Source organism: Oncorhynchus tshawytscha, linkage group LG25 (assembly GCF_018296145.1).
Source record: "Oncorhynchus tshawytscha isolate Ot180627B linkage group LG25, Otsh_v2.0, whole genome shotgun sequence".
NCBI classification, from domain to species: Eukaryota; Metazoa; Chordata; class Actinopteri; order Salmoniformes; family Salmonidae; genus Oncorhynchus; species Oncorhynchus tshawytscha.
In genome coordinates this window covers 1,472,331-1,487,341 of record NC_056453.1, presented here as the reverse complement: position 1 = coordinate 1,487,341, position 15,011 = coordinate 1,472,331, and the positions used below count along the sequence as shown (strand labels likewise).

Below are 15,011 nucleotides of genomic sequence, written 5' to 3'. Positions count from 1 at the left end.
GTTTAATCAGACAAGAGGACATTTCTCCAAAAAGAACAATCTTTGTCCATTTGGCATTTGGAAATTGCTCCCAAGGATGAACCAGACTTGTGGAGGTCTACAATGTTTTTTCTGAGGTCTTGGGTGATTTCTTTTGATTTTCCCATGATGTCAATTGAAGAGGCACTGGGTTTGAAGGTGGCCCTTGAAATACATCCACAGGTACACCTCCAATTAACTCAAAATATGTAAATTACCACATCAGAAGCTTCTAAAGCCATGACATCATTTTCTGGACATTTCCAAGTCGTTTAAAGGCACAGTCAACTTAGTGTATGTAAACTTCTGACCCACTGGAATTGTGATACAGTGAAATTATCAGTGAATTAATCTGTCTGTAAACAATTGTTGGAAAAATTACTTGTGCAATGTACAAAGTAGATGTCCTATCCGACTTGCCAAAACTATAGTTTGTTAAACAAGAAATTTGTGGAGTGGTTGAAAAACTAGTTTTAATGACTCCAACCTGTGTATGTAAAATTCTGACTTCAACTGTAGAATGATAGATCTATAACTCACATTTCTATGTGAATTTGGTTGCCCCAAAAGTTACATATTGGGAGGCGTCCCAGGTGGCGCAGTGGCCTAGGGCACTGCATCGCAGTGTTAGCTGTACCACCAGAGACTCTGGGTTTGAGCCCAGGCTCTGTCGCAGCCGGCCGCGACCGGGAGGTCAACGCACAATTGGCCTAGCGTCGTCCGGGTTAGGGAGGGCTTGGCCGGTAGGGATATCCTTGTCTCATCGTGCACCTGGCGACCTGGTTCGCGCGCACTGCACCTGGCCTACCACAGGGGTCGCTAGTGGGCAATGAGACAAGGATATCCACCAATGTGTCTCCTCCAATACATTGATGCGGCTGGCTTCCGGGTTGGATGCGCGCTGTGTTAAGAAGCAGTGCAGCTTGGTTGGGTTGTGTTTCAGAGGACGCATGGATTTCGACATTCGTCTCTCCCGAGCCCGTACGGGGAGTTGCAGCGATGAGACAAGATAGTAACAACTAACAATTGAATACAACGAAATTGGGGAGAAAAGTTTTTTTTTAAATGAAGTTACATATTCAGTAGTGTCAATTATTTTATATTTTTAAAGGGTGGAAATGAGACAGGAGGGGTTACCTTGGTAACTTGAGTTGTGATGTTGTCAGTGGTAACATTCAGGGGGGACTCTACAGCCTCTCTCCCCAGGGTGCCTGCCTTCACCTGCAGCATTGTCATTAGGAGGAAGAAGGGTCACTTTCATTATAAGCACAGCTGCTTCAAACACTGACACACACATTTTTGGGAGACAGAGTTACCCTGAGCTGAGCTCCGTCATCTTACTGGTCCAAAGAGGAGTAGAATAGAAAGGATAAGAGTACAAACCCCAAACACTAGCCTTAAAACGGTAATACATTGTACTTACAGCAGTAACCCTAACCCTAGCCAAAACTCTAACGCTAACCCGGCCTAACCCTAGCTTCATGTCTACAACCTAGCTCAACCCTAACCCTAGTCATAACTCTAATCTTAGATTATATTCCATATTTCTTTCATGTCTGATTTACACAGATATTTGCTTCGCGTACAACAAAATACACTGCAATACAGTGAGGGACATGGCATAGGCCAGATATAACACTAAACATACACATCTTGGTATAATCTAACCCTAGCTTTATGTTCAACCCTGGCTAAACCCTTCCCCCTCTAAATAGGGCTCCCCACATCTGAATTCCCAATTTAATTCAGGAACAGACACAGACATACAAAAACTATGTTGCTGGTTCTAGTCCAGCCAAAATACAACTGCATCTTTTCCCACCTCTCTCTCAATAAATCAATAGCTACATTGGGGCCATGCTGTGCTCTGCCATACTGTAGGACAGTAATAGTCAGTCTATTGAGTGAGGGGAGGGGATTAATGGTGAGGTGAACTAGGTACTTACAGGGGAGCAATTTTCTTTACTAGGGAGAGGAGCCTCCTTCCTACTGCCAACTCCCTGGTTCTGGTTATGGGATGAAGAGAGGGAGGAGAGGAAATGTCACATGGATGAAGGGATGAAGTCATCATGTTCATGCAGATTAAACTGATAAGGTAGAAGAGCAATGTGGCCATATGGGAACATACAGTCCTCAACCTGACCGTAGGGAATCAGAAGCAAGGTATTAGGATGAACCTATAAGCAAGTTATAAACCAATAGGCAGCCAAGCAAAAGTGTAGCATAACCACTTACATTTTCAATTTGAGTCATTTAGCCGACGCTCTTATACAGAGCGATTTACTGGAGCAATTAGATTTATGTGCCTTGCTCAAGGGCTCAACGACAGATTTCTGACCTAGTCGGCTCGGGAATTCGGTTACTGGCCCAACGTTCTTAACCGATAGGCTACCTGCCGCCCTACAGAAGTATGGTATCAACATGGTTATGTACCAACTAGTGAAGTTCAACTCAACAGATCCTCCTGCCATTATCAAAACAGCAAGTTTGCTGGCAAAGTGATACAAATTGGAGTTAATTGAAACATTAAAGTGGCAATCAGCAGCTGAACAATACCAAAGTGTTCTGCCTTGGTTCTGTTTAGGAAAACAGCCAGGGAGTTTGTTTACATTTACTTTATTTACCAACATTGGAGTAAAACAAGCTTATATTTGGGGTTCTGGTGGGGTACGACAGTTGAACTAAGCTCATGAGGCATTTATAAGTTACATTCTTCAAGAATCAATGGGTACATATCATTAATTTATAAGTCCAAAAATGAATGTCGCAACTGCAGATTGCCCCTTTAAGTATCATAGACAACACAAGCCAATTATAGGGTAGCAGTATGATATAAACTAAAGAGCTCTGCATGGTTGAGAACATGGGAGAAGTCTTCATTTTAACAAGCTTATTTTAAAAGGATGTGCATGCAAATATTTTGAGGCAATATCATATCAAGGCAGAAAACGAAACAATCTGGCCACAATCTGGTTAAATATACTCTCTAAACTTGCAGCCCATTATTTGCACATGCAAAACCTGTAATGGCAGATTAGAGAGATTCTCTATACCCTTATCTCCCATGAGCACAATAATTACACCAGTCCAGCTCCAGTCAAATCCATCAGGGAGTTAATGAGTGTGCGGTTCAGAGAGAAGGGGTGAGAATGTACAGCAGAAAATCAGACTGCAGCCAGAGCAAGCATAGCATAGCCTTCAGCCTTTCAGCTGTTGTCAAGAGAGACTGACACATACCAGGACTCCCTCTGGTGGCTGAGCCACGTCAGTGCTGCTGGAGACTTTAGATTCATTACAGTTGACGTCAGTCTCCATTTGCTGCACACACACACACACACACACACACACACACACACACACACACACACACACACACACACACACACACACACACACACACACACACACACACACACACACACACACACACACACACACACACACACACACAGTGGCTTACTACAAATCAAGAGCACATCTGCCCAAGAGGCTCTACACCATATAAATATCCATCTGTTACCTATTAGACTATCCACCTATTCTAGACATTCTTTTTCCATGCTTAGCATGTCTTTCACTGAGAAGTAAAAATGTTGAGTTTCCACTTCAAAGGCACCCTCTCCAGATCACTGACACAGCTCATCCTCATCATTAGATGAATGGCACACCAGAGAGGCACTAATTACATTTTAATCAGGCACCTGTTGGGGCTGCGACAGCTTCTTACTCAGACTGTAGAGAAATGGAACTCCCGCATTCTTTCATCATTCTCGTTAATTTCCTGTCAATACTTTAATCCCTCCTTAATGATGCAATTATGTCATTGTGGTTGTGAGAATAAGGCACTCAGTCTAATCAAGATCTGCAGAGATATGAAGAGAATAAGGCTAATATATATTAGGCTATACCATAGACTCGGGGCCGGCGTTTACTACAGGCCTTAGGGGGCCTGCCCTAGCATACCTCCTGGCCCGCCCTGCCATACCTCCGTGCCCATATACAGTGGGGAAAAAAAGTATTTAGTCGGCCACCAATTGTGCAAGTTCTCCCACTTAAAAAGATGAGAGAGGCCTGTAATTTTCATCATAGGTACACTTCAACTATGACAGACAAAATGAGAAAAAAAATCCCGAATATCACATTGTAGGATTTTTTATGAATTTATTTGCAAATTATGGTGGAAAATAAGTATTTGGTCAATAACAAAAGTTTATCTCAATACTTTGTTATATACCCTTTGTTGGCAATGACAGAGGTTTTCACACACTGTTGCTGGTATTTTGGCCCATTCCTCCATGCAGATCTCCTCTAGAGCAGTGATGTTTTGGGGCTGTTGCTGGCCAACACGGACTTTCAACTCCCTCCAAAGATTTTCTATGGGGTTGAGATCAGGAGACTGGCTAGGCCACTCCAGGACCTTGAAATGCTTCTTACGAAGCCACTCCTTCGTTGCCTGGGAGGTGTGTTTGGGATCATTGTCATGCTGAAAGACCCAGCCACGTTTCATCTTCAATGCCCTTGCTGATGGAAGTAGGTTTTCACTCGTAATCTCACGATACATGGCCCCATTCATTCTTTCCTTTACATGGATCAGTCGTCCTGGTCCCTTTGCAGAAAAACAGCCCCAAAGCATGATGTTACCACCCCCATGCTTCACAGAAGGTATGGTGTTCTTTGGATGCAACTCAGCATTCTTCGTCCTCCAAACATGACGAGTTGAGTTTTTACCAAAAAGTTCTATTTTGGTTTCATCTGACCATATGACATTCTCCCAATCTTCTTCTGGATCATCCAAATGCTCTCTAGCAAACTTCAGACGGGCCTGGACATGTACTGGCTTAAGCAGGAGGACACGGCTGGCACTGCAGGATTTGGGTCCCTGGCGGCGTAGTGTGTTACTGATGGTAGGCTTTGTTACTTTGGTCCCAGCTCTCTGCAGGTCATTCGTGTGGTTCTGGGATTTTTGCTCACCGTTCTTGTGATCATTTTGACCCCACGGGGTGAGATCTTGCGTGGAGCCCCAGATCGAGGGAGATTATCAGTGGTCTTGTATGTCTTCCATTTCCTAATAATTGCTCCCACAGTTGATTTCTTCAAACCAAGCTGCTTACCTATTGCAGATTCAGTCTTCCCAGCCTGGTGCAGGTCTACAATTTTGTTTCTGGTGTCCTTTGACAGCTCTTTGGTCTTGGTCATAGTGGAGTTTGGAGTGTGACTGTTTGAGGTTGTGGACAGGTGTCTTTTATACTGATAACAAGTTCAAACAGGTGCCATTAATACAGGTAACAAGTGGATGACAGAGGAGCCTCTTAAAGAAGAAGTTCTGTGGATGTGAGAGCCAGAAATCTTATAATCAAATACTTATTTTCCACCATAATTTGAAAATAAATTCATAAAAAATCCTACAATGTGATTTTCTGGATTTTTTTTCTCATTTTGTCCATCATAGTTGAAGTGTACCTATGATGAAAATTACAGGCCTCTCTCATCTTTTTAAGTGGGAGAACTTGCACAATTGGTGGCTGACTAAATACTTTTTTGCCCCACTGTAAATAAAATATAAAAAAATTGATCATTTATTTGACCAAGACCCGGAGCCAACAGAAAGACCCATCATTGTCCAACAAAGCATCCGAACAAACGAAACAGCACTTCTCTGTCTCAGTATGTGTAGCCCATATATCTGATGCTGTCTGGACTAGATGAATATGGCATAACATTCTCTTTTTGCCAGACCGCATCAGATACATCAGGGTAATTTCACACATATAATAACAGATGAAATAAATGAAGTAGGCTAAAGTATGATGAGGGAGAATGGAAGAGTTGATGAGCGAGGGGAAGCAATGACGCACAAATATGTAATCACTTATTGTGAATGAAGAACCGTGCGGGCCATTATATTGTATTGATCTATTCTAATTATAATCTCAAAATGGTATGTACTTGTCACGCCCTGTTCTTAGTATTTTGTGTTTTCTTTATTATTTTGGTTAGGCCAGGGTGTGACACGGGTTTATTATGTGGTGTGTTTTGTCTTGGGGTTTTTGTAGGTTTTGGGATTGTGGCTTAGTGGGGTTATCTAGTATAGTCTATGGCTGTCTGGAGTGGTTCTCAATCAGAGGCAGGTGTTTATCGTTGTCTCTGATTGGGAACCATATTTAGGCAGCCATATTCTTTGAGTGTTTGGTGGGTGATTGTTCCTGTCTCTGTGTTTGTTTGCACCAGATAGGCTGTTTAGGTTTTGTATTGTTCGTGTTTATTTGTCTATTAAACATGTATGAAAATTACCAAGCTGCATTTTGGTCCGATCCTTGCTACACCTCCTCTTCAGAGGAGGAGATAGAGTACTGTTACTGTTTTCTTCTATCAGTCTACTCTGGCCTACTTGGAGTACACATTGAGAGCTTGCATAATTTACAAACTGCAAGAAGACCAAGACGAATGGATGCACTCGTTAGCATTGTCCATGGTCTTTTTGCCATTGTAAATTACGCAAGCTCTGAATGTGTTTTCCAAGTAGGCCAGAGCAGACTGATAGAGTACATACCATTTTGAATGAAAATGACTCCAATGATGTGGAAGAAATGAATTATGATGACATCTCTGAGTTTTCTTCTGATTCTGAGCCTCAACCTGAACCTACACCTGCACTGAACAGGTGCCGTGAAAAAAAACTGATTTGCTCTGCCGCCTGCCTCGGCCGGATGTATACATAAATGGATATAGGCTACTCCTTTTTAAACGACAAAAAATCCAAACTAAATGGCAGATTGATGGGGTCAAAATGACTAGATAATGGTCCTACTGTTGTCTTATTCACTAAATGTTTTCATTTCCTGCTCAAGATCATTTCAGACATGTTATGTTCAAACAATTTAGACCCCTCTGCAACATTTGATCATTAGTTTGCACCTTCAGTAGTATGCATCCTTATTAGTATGCATCCTTATTAGTATGCACCCTTATTAGTATGCACTAGCACAGCACTGAAAGTAGATCTGTTTGTGCTTTAGCCAACTCCTCTGTTGTGTTTGTTGGCAGAGGACTTGGCTGGAGCACAAACAGATGAGACTACTGTACCAGGCTGAATCATCCACCAAACACAGGGGACAGATGTGAGTCCATAGGCATAGCCTGATGTAGTATACCTGCTCTGACATGTCCATGATGTTGGTGCTGGTGACCTCTGACCCATTGGTGTGTGTCTCCATCTTGGCGTCGGCCTCCCTCAGCATCTGGGCAGCGCTAACAGCACTAGGGTCTTTCCTGGCTACTGGGGGCTGCAGCAGGGTGAGACAGAAAGGTACAGTGAGACTACGTAAATAGAGAACAATAGAATGTCTCTGGTCTAACTTCATCAATATTCCCTGACAGTAAAACAACTGTCAACAAATGGCCTGAAATTGACCCCCAAAATGTGTTGGGGGTCAATAATGGGAAGCATTTTGGGTTGCTGAATGACTTTTGAGACACATGAAAATCCATCAGATGATCTAATTGACATGGTCAAAACAGATGTCTGAGTACGGTATATTCTGTAAAATATGTGCTGGCTTCAACATGGTATTGAAAATGCTTATCCTTAGGTCAATTACAATACATTTATTATTCAAGGATTATAATACTTTTCAAACAGACAATGAAACAATACAAGTATGCCCATACTACTGTATCAATTGGTGATTGTATATAACTTATATAACTTCGACCAAACATTCAGTAAAGAAAGCATGATTGACAATGGAAGGGAAAATACAAGGAAACATACAAATTGCACAATAATCTAAAGCAAAAAAAACAGCAGAAGCAAATGGATAAACCATAGGAAAATGAATAAAAAACATGGATAAACCATAGGAAAATGAATTTTTAAAAACATGGATAAACCATAGGAAAATGAATTTAAAAAACATGGATAAACCATAGGAAAATGAATTTTAAAAAACATGGATAAACCATAGGAAAATGAATTTAAAAAACATGGATAAACCATAGGAAAATGAATTTTAAAAAACATGGATAAACCATAGGAAAATGAATTTAAAAAACATGGATAAACCATAGGAAAATGAATTTAAAAAACATGGATAAACCATAGGAAAATTAATTTTAGAAACATGGATAAACCATAGTAAAATAAATAAAAAAAACATCAGAAGCAAATGGATAAAATTATTTTATAATTTTATAAACCTGAAAGTTAAAACATTGACAAAAAGTAACCAAAATGGTAACTGAAAATGGTCCAACAGAAAAGGTGGCAGGCGTCCCTAGTAGGGCAGTTCCGGCCTTTAGAAGCAAAGAGTTGCAATGATCAGGGATGGGGTACAGTATGTCTGTGTCTACCTCATTGTGCACAGGAGGCATCTCCTCTACAGGGGACATGTCATGGGAGACCATGAGACGGGCTGAATAGAACCTGGAGGTCTCCTCAAAGTCGTCCTGGCCCACCTCGGGCAGCAGCTCCCCCAGCTTAGACATGCTCTTGGAGAACTCCTCCACGCCCGTATGGAGGTCCATGATGACGGTGAAGTCCACCTCAGCCTCCAGGCTGGACGTGGAGCTGACCATCATGCTGGAGCACTTCCTCTCGATGCCCAGGTGGGTCTCTTTCATGCAGACCACAGTGTCACGCTCGTGGTCCTCCGAGGCGGAGCCCGGCTGAGGCCTCCTCTCCCAGGGTTCCCTCTGGGTGAGAGAGGGGATTACACAAAGATGGCTGTCACAACACAGGGCCAGTCTAGCAGTTGCTCAGGGCAGGGATTGGCCATGAAAGAGGTGAAGATAATGATGATGATGATGATGACAGGAGACAAATGATCCTCTGGAAGTAAATATGTCTCCTGGGGGTGTGTAGAAGTATTCATGTAGGATCTTTGCTCAAGGCCATTATACAGTACATGTTATACATGCATACAAGACCATTAAAACGTTATCTTCTCCGGGCACGCAATTTGTTACACATAGTATTGACCTACATGGCGAAGAGAGGAGATGAATGGGGAAGCCTTACACGCAGGAATTTAGTGGAGGGTAAACGCCTGTGGCATAGTCACGGTTCAGCCTCTGTTATATGGGCAGCAGGCATAGAGATACCCAAGGATGACTGTAGGGAGACTGTACTATCACAAGAGAGAACAGTGCAAAAGTGGGAATGTGGGGAGGCATATGGTTAAATTCATTATGTTAAGTGACCTTGGCATCATCTACTGTATCTTCATAGATGACAGGAGTGGAGAGTGGCTCCTACAAAGGGAGAGCAGAGGAACAGAGAGAGCAGAGGAAGAGAGAGAGCAGAGGAAGAGAGAGAGCAGAGGAAGAGAGAAAGCAGAGGAAGAGAGAAAGCAGAGGAAGAGAGAAAGCAGAGGAAGAGAGAAAGCAGAGGAAGAGAGAAAGCAGAGGAAGAGCAAAAGCAGAGGCAGAGAGAAAGCAGAGGAAGAGCGAAAGCAGAGGAACAGAGAGAGCAGAGGAACAGAGAGAACAGCCAGAGGTTAGTCCAAGCTGGAGAGACAGACTACTACGATCTTAGAAAAAAAGGTTCTAAAAGGGCTGTCCCCCAAGGATAACATATTCTGGTTCCAAGTAGAACCCCTTTGGATTCCATGTAAAACCCTGTGTGGAAAGGGTTCTGGATGGAACCCAACACGGTTCTGCCTGGAACCAAAAAGGGTTCTTCAAGGGGTTCTCCTATGGGGACAGCCGAAGAAGATTTTTAAGTTCTATATAGCACCTTTATTTCTAAGAGTGTAAACATCAGTAGAGAGACTGGGTTTCTACTAACAGACCATAAGAACAACAGTACAATACGGTTCTAACACAGAAGGGGAGTCCCCTCCCCCTTCCATTATTTCATGAGTACAGAAAACAAGTAAGCTTACTACCAGTTTGGACAAGAGAAATTAACCCAAGGGTTGGGCTCAATTCAAATTGAAGGTAGTCAATTCAGGAAGTGGTTTGAATTTAAAATTCAGAAATGAAAAACCTTTTGAAATAAATAGCTTCTACTTTTCCATTTATTGAGAAGTCATTGAAAATAAATGCCATTGAATTGTAAGTTTAGTTTATTTCCTGATTTCACTGCCTTCTATTCGAAATGAGCAAAACCCTGAAGAACCCACCAGGTAAAGCCAGTTATCCTGGTTTGTATTAGTAAAAACTAGAGTGTCATACAGAATGTATTATGGACAGGTTGTAAGATATGGTAGTATAGAGGAGCCATAGCAGCATCGCAAAAGCCAATCATTGGCCAAGGACAGAATCAGAGAATGCTGCAAACCACACAGACTGAATTGTTTTATGAGGCTCAAATGTTCAATTGGCCAAAGAATGGGGTTTGGTTTCAATGACATCAAAGACGGTTTTGGAGGTAAAAGTAAGCAGCTGTACTATGATTTAATGACATGTTTGGAAGCCCATTCTGTTTTTGCACAACCCGTATACAGAACGGATGGTGCTCTCACATGCTGTTTTTCACTTTTTGGGTGGGGCAGCTCACAAAGTGATCTCACACCTCTTTCCATACCTGGTCGTGCCAATGTGTCCATGACCTAGACGCAGATGAAAGACTGAAAAGTATTTAAGCTGTCAGGTCCGAAGCCTAATGTTAAAGGATTTCACTGCCAAATACATGCAAACTCCGAATAACACGACCTGTAAAATGAACGTGGCGACATCTCTTACTGATAGCTGGTCTGTCTGTGTAGGTACAGCAGCCTGGGCATTGCTGTTGGACAGCTTGTTTCCTGCCTCTTTCTTCACAGTCTGTGTGGGTTCTTTTGCTTTACAAGAAAGCATTACAGCATCCAACGTGTGATCCTTGTAAAGCATTTGATCTGTTTTTTAAATAATCATCCCCCAATAAGGTACTGTAAGCCACATTTAGCTCAATGCTCATGTCATTCAATTTCATGTTAATGAAGTTGATCATTTGAAATCACATGTCAAATGACAAACTATTTTCTCATCTACATGACATTACGCAAACTACTGAGTTGGTATCATATGTGACTTATTATAACAGGTATCCATGACGTCAGGAGATGAATGGTCGGCATTTGACGGATGAGCATATCTGTAGCATATAGTGCCTTTATGGGAGATAATGACACGCTTCTTTCATTTCCTCACACAGATCCTGTCACAGTCAATTGAGCTGTAAAACATGTATGAAACCATGTCTGAAGTCCATGCCTTCCTCCACATGTCAGCTTGGAAACAGCATGGAAGAGAAGTGCAAAAAAATCTCCATGGCAATATGCAAAACCCTTTGTTTCCTTGCAACCCTCTGCAAAAGAGGAGACTTGCTACAGGGATAATTGGAAGGGAAATCAAGGTTCAAATGTTTCTTATTTTTTATTTAACCTTTATTTAACTAGGCAAGTCAGTTAAGAACAAATTCTTATTTACAATGACGGCCAACCCCGGCCAAACCCTAACCCGGACGACGCTTGGCCAATTGTGCGCCGCCCTGTGAAGAGAGGGGGGATAGAAGACATGAGCCAAAGCATGAAAAGTTGTTTTTGTCTTTTTGACAATCTCTACCACAGCTCTGTAGTGATTGCTACAGATGTACAAGCAGTTGTGTTTCTGGTTTGCTGTGAAGTATGCAAATAAGGGTGGAGGGAGGCAGAGAGGCAGAGAGGAGGAGGGGGGATAAATGGAGAGGCCGAAAGGGAGAGGGTCCAAACTCATAGCAGACAAAATGCATTGTTGGCTGAATCAGCCAATCAGACACAGCCAAAACAAGTGTGTCATAAGTAAAACTCCACCCCCCCTTCTTCATATACAGGCACGTAAGTTACATGTATGTATATTCAAGTCAATGAAAACAGGAAAATAAGAAAATGGGAGTGTGCGACTCTGTCTGAAGCTCATGCGATGCTTTTTGTTTCCAAATGACTGAAAAGCAGATGGCAAGCAGAGTTACCGAGTGTCTCTTCTTGGTTGCGTCCAGGCCAGGCTCCCTGCTAACATTGCGGTTGATGTTCCGGAGTATGAGTCCAGACTCTCTGGCCTTCTGTGTTTTAACTGGAGGGGCAGGAGGAGCTGTCCTGGGGAGCGCTGAGGCTGAAACCTTGAAGCTGAGAAACTGATGACTCTCTATGGCTTCTCTAGCAGCCTGAAAGGGATCATCACAGGCAGCACTGCTCTGTTGATGAACCAGCTCTTCAGTTTTAGCCTCGACTCTTGACAAGCCTTCCAGACCCCAGAAGCTGCCCTGTTCCTGTGGGGCGTCTCTGTGTGTGGTAGTCGGGGAGTGGGTCCGTCTTGCTGGACTAGCATTGGTTGAGATGAATGACGTCTGAAAGTGATCATCACGGTCAGCGCTGCTCTGTTGCTGAACCAGCTCTTCAGTTTTAGCCTCAACTCTTGCCAAGCCTTCTAGACCCCAGAAGCTGCCCTGTTCCTGTGGGGCGTCTCTATGTGTGGTAGTCGGGGAGTGGGTCCGTCTTGCTGGACTAACGTCGGTTGAGATGAATGACGTAGGCAGGGTGGGTGTTTGATAGAAGGTTGACTCGTTGTTCCAGTTGATTTCTGAAGGTCCCTCTGATGAACCCCCTGACCATCTGTACTCTCTTCTAAAAACACCACTCAGCTCAGACTCTGACTCCTGACTCTCTCTGTCCTGCTCATCTTTGCATGCTAAGCTCTTTGATCTTTCAGGTTTGAGCGGAACGATCCTGGTGATTTCTGACTGACTGCTGCCTGATAGTCTCTGTAAAGACCTTCTCTGACCCCTGACCTCTGATGTGAGGCATTCCACTTCCTCCCCCCCAGAGTTACTGGCTTGTCTCTTGTGTGTCTTGACCTCCCTCAACTTGACCTCTTCTATGTGTTCTCTATTGTCAGTCATGCACCTCTCTGTGAGATGAAACCCTTTAACCGGTTCTCTAACCTGTTCTGCTAAACTATCACATTCTGTTTTCCCAGGACCATTGACAGAGCCCAGCCCTTCGTCTGCTGACTGGACCTCAGTGATGAAGTGCTTAACCTGGTCTCTTCCATCACACACTGCAGGATAATCCACAACACTTCCCTGAGTCGCCTTGTCTTCTCCTATTGAAGTATTGTGCTCCTTTTTCTTATCTTCATATGCAGACACCACTGTCTCCTTCCATTTTGCCTCTGGTGATCTCTCATCATCTTTCATCAGTGGACTCGTCACCCAACACTGGTCGTCTGGCTCCTCTCTGGACACAGGGTGATCTATTTGTCCCACCTTTGTCTTCTCTGTTGTACTATCCTCCCAGTCTGATCCCCCGTTGTCTTCTTCAGCATTTGAGACATCGCCCTCTTTCTCATAGATGAATTCTGTTGACAATCCCAGGTTTAAACTATTAGGTCTCTTCTTTTTTCTGTGTCTGTTGGGTTGATGATCCTTCTTAGAGTCTCGGAATGGGACTGGGGCTGGGGCTGGGGCTGGGGCTGGGGCTGGGGCTGGGGCTGGGGCTGGGGCTGGGGCTGGGGCTGGGGCTTGGGTTGAGACTGGGTCTGACACTGGGAATATGTCATTCTTTGCACCAGAGTGTTCTGCTGGAGGTACTTTCCACTGTGAATCCTCTTCAGAAGATTCTGTGGTTTCAGCTAATTCCACTACGAACCGGCTGTTGCTAGTCAACCGCGGTTCAGAACATTCATCCTGGGCTTCCCTTGTGGCTTTGGACAATGGAAAGTTATCAATATCTGTTATCATTTCTTGTCCATCCTCCCCTGTAACCTCAATATGAATCATCTTGGCCACTTCTATGTCTTTTTCCAATTCTTTCTTTCTTTCCCAAGAGGAATCAGGGAATAATGGGGGAGGCGAGGTAGAAGCTTCGTTCTGTTCTTCTGCCTTCCAGTTATAGTCGTGTTGGTGAGTATTTTGTTTCTCAATCAATACCCACTCCTCAGAGCCCTACATGTTGATACAGATTAAACACAGTTAGAGGCAGCAACTGAACTGTAACATAATTTAGGTTAACAGCTACAGTACAGTAATGTGTTTTTATAGTACAAATAGAACCTCTATATTCCTCTCAATCTATTCCGCCACTATTGCTGCAATCATACATAGAAATGTGTACATTTGCATCCAAATGTAGGCCTATATGTGGGTTATTGCATTTCTTAAAGATTTTCTCAAACACAATGACTGCAGAAGATCAAATAAAACAGTATGCAAGAGATATCAGCTGTAGCTGACTGTGCAGTATGTCTATAAAATGGTACCGGGCCACAGTTTCATTACAGATAAATGGCCAACTACAGTACAGTCAGTATGTTATAAGGCAGACATTAGAAGACAAAGGAGGAGGAAGAGAAGGGAAACCTCTGGGGAAGTCACCACAGTCTTCTGGACGAAGCCCTCTACAGAGAAGCTGTTTACTAGTTCCTTGCCCACCACCTGATGGGGGGCAGAGCGTTTCCCACCAGAAGAGGGGTGGAGGGGGAAGAGAGAGGGAGGAGAACAGCTATTAGAGGAGCCCTAACTCTGTCACTCTTGTGACAAGGAGAGAAACCAACTGTATGGTTCTTTGGCAAAGCATACTATTTAAATGTTGGCAATTTCATGCAAGTGGGGAAAATGGTTCAAGGAAAGAGACAGGTAGAAATGGGGAAGAAACATTGATTCAATGGAGACAAGGGACTTTCCAAACATACTGTCTCTCCTGAATTGAAGTCCGAGTTAAAATCTATGAGCCAATCAAGATGAAATCTTGAATCGAATTATGAGATTATTGCAAAAGAGCAACGTGGGCCTAGTTAGCTTCCACCTGCGGCTGCCAAATCTGCATAAGCAAATTAGGAGGTATTTGCAATGCAAAAATAACATTTGCAACTACATCAAAGGCTTTATGATTTCCTCTGAATCTCTCTGAGAAGTGGGATTTTCTCAGGCCACACTTTGCCATTATTCATTCAGGACTTTAGCATCTCTCCCTCAGATCTACTTAAGTACATGACAGATCGAGTTGTCATGCCCTCAAGGATGTCTGATGATATTCTCC

The 15,011-nt window shown here is 43.2% G+C and overlaps 2 protein-coding genes across 13 annotated transcripts in view; one reads left to right on the top strand and one right to left on the bottom strand.

The window, feature by feature from the left end:
- Nucleotides 1–15,011, top strand: part of ccdc186 (coiled-coil domain-containing protein 186) — a 1,196,038-nt gene that overhangs the window by 642,612 nt on the left and 538,415 nt on the right. The gene's annotated exons all lie outside the window — the stretch shown is intronic.
- Nucleotides 1–15,011, bottom strand: part of LOC112220408 (band 4.1-like protein 1) — a 166,959-nt gene that overhangs the window by 14,179 nt on the left and 137,769 nt on the right. For 6 of the 11 annotated variants that reach the window (XM_042305863.1, XM_042305867.1, XM_042305864.1 and 3 more), the window contains 8 exons: nt 14,333–14,407; nt 11,948–13,918; nt 9,217–9,267; nt 8,368–8,709; nt 7,170–7,301; nt 3,256–3,336; nt 1,965–2,024; nt 1,156–1,239 (listed from right to left, as the gene is read on the bottom strand). In XM_042305863.1, the coding sequence (XP_042161797.1) occupies nt 1,156–1,239; nt 1,965–2,024; nt 3,256–3,336; nt 7,170–7,301; nt 8,368–8,709; nt 9,217–9,267; nt 11,948–13,918; nt 14,333–14,407 (2,796 nt within the window). The remainder of the gene's footprint in view (nt 1–1,155; nt 1,240–1,964; nt 2,025–3,255; nt 3,337–7,169; nt 7,302–8,367; nt 8,710–9,216; nt 9,268–11,947; nt 13,919–14,332; nt 14,408–15,011) is intronic. The other 5 variants (XM_042305870.1, XM_042305869.1, XM_042305871.1 and 2 more) reach the window with 5 other exon arrangements.